Source organism: Mesoplodon mirus (assembly GCF_964341445.2).
Source record: "Mesoplodon mirus genome assembly, chromosome: 9".
Lineage (NCBI taxonomy): Eukaryota > Metazoa > Chordata > Mammalia > Artiodactyla > Ziphiidae > Mesoplodon > Mesoplodon mirus.
In genome coordinates, this window is record NC_138985.1 from 46,275,351 (window position 1) to 46,288,066 (window position 12,716).

General features: G+C 37.1%; 1 protein-coding gene across 1 annotated transcript; it reads left to right on the forward strand.

Moving 5' to 3' along the window:
- Positions 1-567: 567 nt before the first annotated feature.
- SOSTDC1 (sclerostin domain containing 1) lies at positions 568-3,698 on the forward strand. Its single transcript, XM_082632301.1, has 2 exons — positions 568-787; positions 3,282-3,698. Exons 1-2 carry the CDS (start codon positions 583-585, stop codon positions 3,695-3,697), a joined length of 621 nt encoding a protein of 206 aa, XP_082488427.1. The 5' UTR covers positions 568-582; the 3' UTR covers position 3,698.
- Positions 3,699-12,716: the final 9,018 nt, after the last annotated feature.

The window sequence follows — 12,716 nt, forward strand, 5'->3', positions numbered from 1 at the left end:
TATGTTTAACTAATTAGGTGCTTCATGCAAGCCCTACAATATTTAACTCCTGAATTCCTCTTATTATCTGGGATGAACCCTCTCCCTATCGCAAATACAGAACAACTGTGGGAATGTAAATCTCTTCAAATGAACAGCAGCATATTTTCATTTAAATTAAACCCGAATGTGAACTAGATTTAGGAAAGGAAATGGCAGAGACACACACACACACACACACACAGAGAGAGAGAGAGAGAGAGAGAGAGAGAGGCTGTAGTTACTATAGAGTGTGCCTGGCTGCTTCAGCCCACAGACAACTGATGAAGTCCAACTCTGAAATTTCAGGCAATTTGTATACCAAGCTCCTCCTTTTCTGTAGTCTTCTCTTCCATTGGTAAAATTCTTTTGCAGGGTCATGTAGGGATCCCACCCCTTCTCTGTGTTTTCACTCTGAAGCTTTACACAACTTTACACCTGAATGAACGCCAAACCTCAGTGGATATATAAAGGGAACCTTGAGGAGGAATTTCACAGTTACAGTGCAGAAGCAGAGGGAAAGGAATTAACCAGCTCTCCAGCCAAGCAAATCCTCTACTCACCATGCTTCCTCCTGCCATTCATTTCTATCTCATTCCCCTTGCATGCATCCTAATGAAAAGCTGTTTGGCTTTTAAAAATGATGCCACAGAAATCCTTTATTCACATGTGGTTAAACCTGTTCCAGCACAGCCCAGCAACAACAGCACGATGAATCAAGCCAGAAATGGAGGCAGGCATTTCAGTGACACTGGACTGGATCGGAACAGTAAGTGTGTTTTACTTCCATGGATTTGGTTTTTTCTTATTTGGTAGCATTAGCTCACATTCCTGTAGAACTGTTTCATTGCTAACTAACCTGAACCATATACGTTTTGCTAAACAATCTGGGAAAATCTGCTGCACGTGTATATTGGCATTCTTCCCTACAAAGTTAACATTACTAAAACAGTGATTTGATAATGTAGGCACAGACTTAAGTTTCTAAACATTCCAAAAGAAAATGTTTCCAGGAATTAGACTGTTGCTTCTTTAAAATCATGCAAGATGAAAATTTTTACAAAGTGTTGTTCTAGTTAAATTCAGGTTGTTTTCTGTTTATTTCAGGACATGTGCAATTCTGGTAAAGTGTATAAAGGTAATTAACCAAAGCATGTATGGGAAATCACAAGGGAAAAAAAGAAGCTTTGGGGGGAAAAAAATGGCTCACACTGATTTCTAAAACATGTCTAGTGAAAAAGTTGAAGTTTGGATGATGATCTTTGAGAAAGAGGGATAAAACTAAAAACACTGGAGAATCATATTCTCCAAAATAATTCCTCATTAACCAGATCAAAATTTAGGTAACTGTATATTTCTGTGAGAGACTGGGGAAACTTTCATGACTTTAGAGATATAAAATAATGACAGTACAATAATACTTTGTATAGAAAATATTTTTCTTCTTTCTGTTTGCTTAATTGACAGACTCATTGACGATTAGTTAGAGGGATTCAAATTTCTTCTTTTACTTCACTCCTTTCCTTTAGAAGAGTTCACATGCTAGTAATAGGGTTTTAAAAGAGATACAGAGAAACAGTACGCAAGAAATCTTACACAAATCTTTAGCTCGTCCTGGATCCTCAAGCACTCATCATTCAAGTGCTAAAAGGAGTTTCGACCTCTGAAAAGTCAAAGCAAATGTGACTGTTACTGTCTTTCTAAGAAAACCAAGGTGTTTTAATTTTCATGAGGATGGTTGCTTTTAGGTACACAGGAACTACTTTATTATTATTAGATTACCGAGCAATGTGGTAGGTATTCATTGTCAATGAACTGTCACTGCAAAAATGCCAAATCTCTATATGAACAGGAACAAAGAGCTAGACAGGTCAAAATCATCTCCAGCTGTTTCCAGGTGCATTCCTAAGGTAGCTGCAGGAAGGTGAACTGGGATCAGAATCAGACAGGCAGAGTACCCAGACCAGCCAGCTAGTTTACACTTTAATTTCAGTCTCACACTCTGTACCCGCACAGATGTATGTGCATATACCTTAAATTTTTTCACAACTATCACATCCCTTTAGCCTATATCTCTCACCTTACTAGTACTGGGGTACAGAGCTGAAGTAAAACTCCTAATTTAGTATCTACTCCATACTAGCTTTCAATATTCTATGCAAGACCACTTCAATGTCCCTGATAATTTTTATTTTTTAAGTGTCAGCAGTCTGTACTTTGAAATATACGTATTTTTCTGGTTAACAAGGCTCGATTGTTTTCCCCAAGCTTGTTACAGGCAATTCTCCTCAAGTTTAGATAACAAAGCAATGGAAAGGAAAACTCAAATATTTCAAGATTAATTTTTGCTTTAATTATGTAAGGCATGTAATGAGAAACTGTCAATTAGAGAACATGCTTATCAAATTCAAATGACTAAACAAAAAGTTTGCCATGACCAATATTCAGGAAACGAACACTGTAGTTCCTTTTGCAGTTGTAAATCAGACATGTTAGGCATTTTTCTGCCATAAAATTCATGGAAATGTAGCCAAGTTGTTATGGCAACCATACGTTCCTGATTTAGGGGGTTTTATATTCTTTAAATATTGAGTTGTAGTGACATTTTGCATTTAAACATTTTAATATTTGTGTTTTTAAAAGACAGCTTGGGAATTTATGCTTAAAATGCAGTTATTAAGTTTGATATGCAAAATGTCAAATGTACACATATGTATATATGATTCTCTGCAGCTGAATTTCGTAATTGAAACAAAATATTATGGATTGCATTGTACACAATATTTAAATATTTTCCACATTTTCTCAATAGATTTTTTTTAAAAACCTAATTAAAAGCACTTGCAGACATTAACTAATATGACCCATGAGTAAAAGAACATTAAAGTATACTCCTTCTTAGCTCATTAAAGAATGAATATTTACACATAAATGTAAGACCTGCTTAATACTTATTGGGGAGTAAGACTAAGAAAATGGGATTTTCATATACTCCAGTAAGCTATTAGCTAATGTTATACATGAAAAAAAAAAATCAGGCCCAGTTTATTTTATTCCATAAATTGTAGCCATATAAGCTGATAATTTTCATGAAAGCTTTCTCTACAACCATCCAGGCAGTGTTTTGCATTGTGAAAATAAAATAGGTGTTCGCTTCCTATTTGGCCATTTGGACATTATTTTTGTCATTGCAGATTACTTTAAAAAAAACTGTCCGTTTGTTTTTTTGCCTCTGATGCACATTTTTTTCCTGTTTCCTGCAGCTCGAGTTCAAGTAGGTTGCCGGGAACTGCGTTCCACCAAATACATCTCTGACGGCCAGTGCACTAGCATCAGCCCCCTGAAGGAGCTGGTGTGCGCTGGCGAATGCTTGCCCCTGCCTGTGCTCCCCAACTGGATCGGAGGAGGCTATGGAACAAAGTACTGGAGCAGAAGGAGCTCCCAGGAGTGGAGGTGTGTCAATGACAAAACGCGTACCCAGAGAATCCAGCTGCAGTGCCAAGATGGCAGCACACGCACCTACAAAATCACGGTGGTCACCGCCTGCAAGTGCAAGAGGTACACGCGGCAGCACAATGAGTCCAGTCATAATTTTGAGAGCGTGTCTCCTGCCAAGCCAGCCCAGCATCACAGAGAGCGGAAAAGAGCCAGCAAATCCAGCAAGCACAGCATGAGTTAGAATTCAGGCTCTCCAAACTGGACTGACTGGTAACCATCTGCTTTACAGATTTGATTGCTCGGAAGACTCAAGCCTGCCACTGCTCTTTTCTTACTTGAAAATATATGCTTTCTGCTTTGATCAAACCCAGCAAGCTGTCCTAAGTATCAGGAGCTTCTTTGGAAATAGCTTTTTCTTTTCAAGTTTTTCAAGATGTACGCACATCCATGAGTGGGATTTGCATTTAAATGCCACACATCCTGTAGTATTAATTCCACACATCCTGTAGTATTAGTTCTTGAAAGACTGGTGATACTATACATGTCACTGAATCATTACTTTTTAAAAAGGAAAAGGGCTTCTCAGTTACCCTTCATTTCCCAATCCATCTCCCCCAGCCCCCAACAAAACCTCTTCAGAATTGAAAAGTTTTAAAAGAAAATTGTTGCCATGAATCTTCAGGTTAACACTTCAGGAAGGTGCTTTTTTGGTAATCTTCATGGGAACAGTTTAGCAGCCAAGAGTGATTGCCCTTTGAAAGAGTGAAAGACTTTGTTACATTTCACTTCAAAAATAAGCCCTGTAGCTTTTTACAGTCTCATAGTATGAAATTATACCCTGCATGCTGACCCTCGCTTGGAATGGAATCCCAGAAATGCATGGCAGCAGCTAATAAGTAAAGCTGATTAACTATTTATTTGTCAATGTTATTATTTAATGAGCTTTCACAAGTGATTTTTTTCAAAATGTTAATTTTTTATGTTCTGAAGCTTTTTCATGTATCTAAATATTTCCTTGTGTAATTTGTGGTTGATCTAGAAATAGGACAATACATACTGTAGATATGTAAAATAAATATTTTAGTCTCCTTATTACATATATGTTTCATCATGAACTTTATCAATAGTATGGATCTTTTTAAATCAATAAGATGTTTTGTAAAGATGAAATATGTAATACTTTCTTGTTTAATCTGTGCAATCGGAAGGTGACTTGACCTTCAATTCCATCAGTTTCTTTTAACAAAAATAAACACTGCTAAAAGTTATTGTCCTTGTCTCTAACATGTATAAAAAAGTACGTGTTTACAAAAACTACAGAATAAACGTATCAGAGTAATTGCTTTTTTTCTTTTTTTAACTTATTTTATTTATTTATTTTTGCTGTGTTGGGTCTTCGTTGCTGTGCGCGGACCTTCTCTAATTGCGATAAGCAGGGGCTACTCTTTATTGTGGTGCGCGGGCTTCTCATTGCGGTGGCTTCTCTTGTTGCAGAGCAGTGGAATCTAGGTGCCCGAGCTTCGGGAGTTGTGGCTCGACGGCTCTAGAGCACAGGCTCAGTAGTTGTAGCACACGGGCTTAGGTGCTCCGCGACATGTGGGATCTTCCCGGACCAGGGCTGGAACCCGTGTCCCCTGAATGGGCAGGTGGATTCTTAACCACTGCGCCACCAGGGAAGTCCCTGCTTGCTTTTTTTTTTTTTTTTTTGGCAGTTTTGGGTCTTCGTTTCTGTACGAGGGCTTTCTCTAGTTGCGGCGAGCAGGGGCCACTCTTCATCGCGGTGTGCGGGCCTCTCACTATCGCAGCCTCTCGTTGCGGAGCACAGGCTCCAGACGCGCAGGCTCAGTAGTTGTGGCTCACGGGCCCAGTTGCTCCGCGGCATGTGGGATCTTCCCAGACCAGGGCTCGAACCCGTGTGCCCTGCATTGGCAGGCGGATTCTCAACCACTGCACCACCAGGGAAGCCCCCCTGCTTTTTTAAATATAAGGCACATTCAAGTTTTGATAGAAAATTCTATATTAAGAAAAAAGAGAGGGATAGGGAGACCACTGATTCAGCAAATAAGACGTTTGAAGAAGTTGGGTGGCAATCCAGCAGTGAGTTGTGATAAGAATATCATATTTAAATATACCAAGTCTGCTGCTCATTATAATCACCTGGGGGAGATACAAGACCCAATGCCCAGGCTGCCATCCAAATTACATCATAGTTTCTGAAGATGGAACTCAGATATCAGCAGTTTTTAAAGTTTTCCAGGTGATTCTAATATGCAGTTAAGTTTGAGAAAGGAATTGTGGAAAAATCACTACCATATGTTGGGAAACTTTGAATATTTGAATAATATTGTATGGTCCCCAAACCAAAAACTAAAACAAAAGAAAACAAAAACTAGTTTTTCACTGTTTTCAAGTTTGACATATCATTTATTAACCAACGTAATGAGTCTTGAACAAGATTATACAGTTAAATAACTGTTTTGTCAATGCAATCAATGATTGATCCCATCACTCCAAGTGAAGAAAGCCAAAGAGGCTTCATTATGTATTGACAAGAGCTTGGTTTTCATTTTTTGGATCCTGAGCATGAAGGAGTCCTTAGTGCTTTTTTGTGGTAGATTGTTCTTTTTGTAATTACAAGTCTAACAGTCACATGTATATGACATAAATAATACTAAGCTAAATAAGGACATTAATGTTGTCCCTTCCCTATGAGAGGTAGGAGAGTCTCGACATACATAAAGACAAGAAAACATCTCTCGATTTTGTAATAATGCCAACTATTGTATCATTAAATAAAATAATGATTCATAGTCCACTATTGACTTATTTTCTAGTCTTACTAACTAGATCTTAAACTACTTCATATCATTATATCAATGCATGGAACATTCATAGTTATATCATAGGTTGAATATACCAAAAATGTATTATTTCATATGCTTATTTTACTTGCTCATCATTGCTCAATATGGGATATTTAACATAACAGAAGACTTAAGACACTTTGGCCATTTCTTCCTTCTCAACATCAAAGCACCTTGTATAGAAGGCCTTAGAGATGGTCTTAAAATTAGTGTCCTAAGGCCTGAGGCATAAAAAGGAGTTGACTGGACAATGACTTCACAATGAAGAAGACTATGTGGTTGCCTTTTACTAATAAAACATTGAAACAAAGGTTTTGGTGATAAAATACTAAAATCATCACTAATTTGATTGTTAATAGTATTTAGTAAGTGAATGTACTAAGAAAAATGAAATGGAATAAAGCAACCTTATAAATAAGATTAGTCTCTGTTAAGTCAAGGATTGGATCCATTTCTTATGGTCACATTCAACTTACTGATCCATTTCAGGCCATGTTACATTGTGATACATTCATTGCATGGTATTTAACATCAAATGACAGGAAAAGGTCAGCAATCAATAAGAAAAGCCTAGGATACAATCAGTCAGTGAAGTAAAAATTTAAACAGAAAGAATAGCTTTGTAGTTATTATTTTAAAATGCTACAAAGCACTTGCATCTTAACTGTTGATTATATTTCAGCTTTTGTTTTTTTCCAGTTAATTCACACATTCCAGTCTGATTAAACTGCATAATTGTATTCTCGCCTTAGTAACTATCATTTCAAAATGGTGATTGTGATCATTTTGGCAGAGTCTGACCTCTAGTTTAAATCATAATATTTATCAATTAAAGAAAAGATTTATTTATCAAATTTATTTTGCCCAATATGGATAAAGAGCTTTTGCTCAAGTGGCTTGATAGATAGAAGACAGTTTGATAGATAGATAGGTAGATAGATAGATATTTATATTTATAGTTATATTAGATATATATAGATAGGTGTTTTTATCAATAACAAGAATGGAAGAAAAATTAATAGTACATATACAAATAGATAATACATATAGTGTGCTACACTTAAGCTAAATATGGACATGGAGCTTTCAGAAATATCTATTTGCAAAAAAATAATATTTTAACTACAAATGGTTTATATTTATTCATTTATGCTAGTTACAAATAACCACTGTATACTTTTTGAAAAACAATGAAAATTAGGGTGTGTTTTTATTTTTATTTTTTTTTTGCTGTATGCGGGCCTCTCACTGTTGTGGCCTCTCCCGTTGCGGAGCACAGGCTCCAGACGCGCAGGCTCAGCGGCCATGGCTCACGGGCCCAGCCGCTCCGTGGCACGTGGGATCTTCCCAGACCGGGGCACGAACCCGTGTCCCCTACACCGGCAGGCAGACTCTCAACCACTGCGCCACCAGGGAAGCCCAGGGTGCGTTTTTTTTCAATTTAAAAAAGACTGAATTTTAATCCATTCCTGGCTTGTATAAAATTAGTAAGGTTTTGCTAGAAGATCATGCTGTATCATTCACCCGACGCTACTAGAATGATTTTTAAAAATTGTATAACCTGATCTATCTATTTTGCATCATATTTAATAGATATTCAGTAGGTTATACTAGGCAGTTATGAATGGAAAGAATAGTATTTAGCCAAAGCAAAACCAGGAAAGTTCCAAATTGCTGAGTAAAATTAAAGCCTTTGAGAGTTTAAGTTTAGTATGTTGGAATTTTTTTTTGCAACCATCATGAAATTTAAGTATCAAAATCTAATTCATTACATTTGGAATTAAAGTGTGGTTTGGATTAGACTTAACTCTTGAAAATGGTTTTTATCACTAAAGAGGCAATTCACTGCATACCGTAAATTCAGCATTTATACACTTTCTGTAGTCACATACTCTAATGAAAAATAAAATGCATGGCAAGCCTTTGGTGAAATCCTGTAGACACTCAGGAGTTCACTGGGAAAATGACTTGGGATCCTCAGTGCTACAGTGTACTATCTTGTTAGAATGCTTCCTTCCCTCAAGAACAGATAGTGATGACTCGCATTTGGTTTAATTGGAACCTATTAAAATATAGCTCTATGTTGAATTAAAATGAGTTTAGATTTGTGAACTGAGTATACATTTGGCCACTAGAAATCTTTGTTACATCCACTAAGAGAGATTTACTAGAATAGATATTCCATTGTATTGGTCTGTCCATCATTTCTGATCCCATAGCTAACAACCCATTTGGTGCCTTTACCTGCATATTTTGTAAATTGTCTCAAAGAGCTACTGGGTAACAACCACTGCAAAATTACCAGTGGGAAGATGTTTCAACTTCCAGTTTCAAGAACTGATTAAAATGATTTAATGCCAAGCTGACTGCATAATTATTTCCAGTGCAAATTAGACTGAGTGATAGTTTATCATCTGCATTGGCAGACCTGCTAAAGGATTTATTTTCTGTTACAAATGAAGAGTAAAACAGTTTGGGAGATTTAAGAAGGAACTTAAATATTTCCTTTTGAACTTTAGTAACTGCAAACCAAGGGTTACCTTGTATTATTGATTTTATTTCTTAGTGGTGGGATTAGATGTATGAATTGAGACAGAATGTCTAAAGTGAATGACATTGTTAGTGACACAGACATATTCAGCTAAAGTTGTTTGTTAGTAAAACCGATCAAGAGCCTGATAGGCTTAAAGATAACTTACTAACTGTAAACATTACCTTTTTCAGTAGGAATAAATTCTTTTTTAAAAAAATTATTGTCATTAAATTCACACAAATTAAAAAAAAACTTTTATGTTCTAATATTGGTGAATTTTCACAAAATGATCACTTGAGTCCTTTTATTCATTGAGATGTTAGCCTAAATTTGGCATTCAAAGACAGCCTAAAACACTGAACCCAGTAGTCCTGTAACCAGGCCTTTTTTAACAACCCTTTCCCATCTTTAACTAGCATTGTACTTTATGTTGAATAGTTGACAGTTTTTACTAACTAGAGCTCTCTCTATATTTTTTTGCCTTGTTTCCTCTCTTACTTTTCATATATGGTCTATACATTAAAAATATTTTCTTTATGTTTTTTGTTCATTTGTTTTACTTCCTCAAGCTTAGAGAGTTAAACAACAACTCTGTCTTGCCACAAATTTTCTTATTGCAAGCCAAAGACAAAAATTGTCAAATGCATTTAAAAATGTAATGAAGAGTTATGGGCTTCCCTCGTGGCGCAGTGGTTGAGAGTCCACCTGCTGATGCAAGGAACACGGGTTCGTGCCCCGGTCCGCGAAGATCCCACATGCCGCGGAGCGCTAGGCCTGTGAGCTATGGCCGCTGAGCCTGCGCTTCCGGAGCCTGTGCTCCACAACGGGAGAGGCCACAACAGTGACAGGCCCGCGTACCGCAAAAAAAAGAGTTGCCATTTTGCCTGTTTATTGACACTCTTTCCAAAGAGTTGATTAATTTTGTCCACTTTGTATACTAATTAAGAAACATTTTGCATTTAATCTATGACATAGTTGGACATTTTAAACACATAATAAACAAAAAAATTCTGTTTGAATTTTTTTATGTAGCAATTTTTATACAAGTGACTGCAAGAAATGTGAACTTGGAAACAGAAGACCTGTTTTATGGTTTAGACTGTGCTGCTACTAACTGGTTGGGTGAAATCACACTTGTGTCTTAAGCTCCCTAAGGCTCAATTACTTTATCCGTAAAATAAGGAAGTTTAACTAGATAATCTCTAAAGTGTCTTCCAGCCTAAAGTATTCACTTTCTGTTATCCCAAACAATATGGCTATATTTTCAATCACACTGACACCCAAAAAGGCAGATTCGACTAGTACTATTCTCCAGTTTTGATGATGTTTCCAGGTCACTCAATTATGAAATTTCAGAATAAGATTTTGGTCAAACTTGTTATGGAACTGACATTTTCCATCTTGACCAATACCTCTTTAAGGCAGGCTATATAAGATGAAATTGGAGACCCAACTCCAGGAGGGCTGAGACTATAGTCTGTTACTGGGCATTTCCCACATATAATTTCCAGTTTCCGGATAGTTTCTGTATATTAGGTGAAGCCATTTATTACTGATGATAGCATGAGTAAAGGAAAGAGCTATAGATGACTTTGGCAAAAAAAAATATGTAGAGATTTGTGCATCTAGGACACTAAATATGGCTTATATCCAATATTTATATGGATTTTTTAAAAAATGTATACTTTTGAAATAATGCCATTGTAGTCAATTTGCTCTGTAAAAGGGCCTGTAATGATAGGATGATCTACCTGGCAGTATATGGTAAGGTCCCAGCAAAGCAATCTCCAAAAACATGAAGAATTCTGTTGATTACACCAGATGATTGCTGTATCATGCAAATCATGCTGATATTGCATAACTTAAGTTGGTTTTCAGTCATTAACATACATTTGAGGGTAATAATGTTTTTAACGGCTTGAATTGTATTTGTGTAAATGTATATTTTATCCTCATTCCTTAATTCATAAAATGAGGAAAGAAATCCAAGAGAATGCCTTCAGCAGATGTTGGAGCTGGAACAAGCTCCCCCCGCCTTTTTTTTAAATCATTGTGTTCTTTTGGAGTTAATGCATTTATGATTCAGTAATATTATTAAACTAAAACAGGTGTGGTTCCTGGACATCCTGGGTTATGAGAGTTTTCTATTGTGTTTTATTATCTCTCTTATGACCTGTAGTAATGTTAAGCATGTTCAAGGGGAAAATGACCACAGTACCAGAGCAGCTCTATTTTGAGCTGAAATAAAGAGCTGGAAATGCTGATGACAGGGAGAAGAGGCTTGTAAGGACAGACAATCAACACCATGGCATAGCTCTGGAATGAGTTCTGAAAAGCCACAGTCTCTCAGGGCTGCTGCCCAAAACAGGAACCTTCAAACGCTGTATAATTTCCATGCTATCAGAAGGTCTGCTGCTCTCTTCCCTGGTAAAAATAGCAAACAAAACAAACACATAACAGACAAATCCTCTTTCTGGCTCTTCTACAACTACTGATACTCATTCACCTTTTAAGGTTGACATTTTTGATTCCTCTCAAATACAAACATCTCTGGAAGAGAAAACACATCAAGATAATGTTTGAAACCTCACGAGGACCAGTAGGTTGGGAATAAAGCAAGGGAAAGGGAAAAGGGACTATAGAAAAAAGCCCTGCTTAAAAAATGGCAGTTTCAAATCTGCTCCCATATAGAGTAATAAAACTCCACCAAAAATCTAAATATTTTATATGAATTTTCCTAATTTATAACTGTGAACAGTAGATTTAAAAAATCTTGTATTTGAAAAAGTATGCATACTGGCCCTTTTGTTGTGTCAGTTTAAGCTGGTCTATGGGCCATGTGGGGCACTTAAATGATATCTCAGTTTAGAGTTAGGATAATTTAATTCTAATCCCCAATATGTCACTTCTGAATGGCCTTGGGAAATTCAGCTAAAGTGTAAACTTCCTGAGATCTGAGTTGGCATCTCTGTATTAGTTAGCATCCCAAAAGGAAACAGACAACATACTCAGAATAAGTTAAGGAGGATTTATTTACAAGGGGCCTAATAATAAAAGTCTGGGGGGGAATAAGGAAAGTACAGGGCCTAGTGCAGGAGCCCAGGCCAGCAATAGCAAAGCTGTCACAAGACCACGCCCTAAGAAAAGAGGGAAGGATGAGGCTATTGGAGCCTGGAAGGTGAGGGGACACATGGAGAGGAGCAGTGGGCTGTTGTCAAGCTGAGCAGACATTCAGAGGAACCTGCAAAGCCAGGGGTCCAGGGGAATAATCCCCTTGTCACTCTACTTTCTCCCTCATCCTTCTGATTAATCTTCTGCCAGGGCTTCCCACTAGCTGACCCCCTCAGAGGTCATGGGCTTGAGAGCTGGTGAAAGTAATCCGTACAGGTCAGCCTTGGGGCAGAGGGCAGCATGAAGAGTAGAGGATGGATATGGAAAGTCAAACATATCTGCCTCGCACAATCTCTTGGGCAGCCTTTTCTTTACAGCTGGAAAACTGGAAGAGTGTATTGTATTTAGTAGGCACTGAATTATTATAGAATCTCTTTTTTTTTTATTTCTAAAATGTAGAAATTAAGTTGTAAGGATTAAGATCCAAGGTCTCTTCTAGTATTAATCTTCCTGTTTCATGCTTGAGATAAGAATCTAAAAGAGACATTTGGGAGAAATTCTGAGAGCTTTGGATGGCCTACCTTAAGGTTAGATATCATGTACCTCAAGAATCAAGTCAGCCTATTTAAAGCCCAAACCTATTTAAAACACAAAAACCGAGATGACATTTTTTTGAGCAATATCTCATGCAGCCCGTGAAAAGCAGGGGCATGTTTACTATAGATTCCTATACCTTTGAGAAGTTTTCAGTA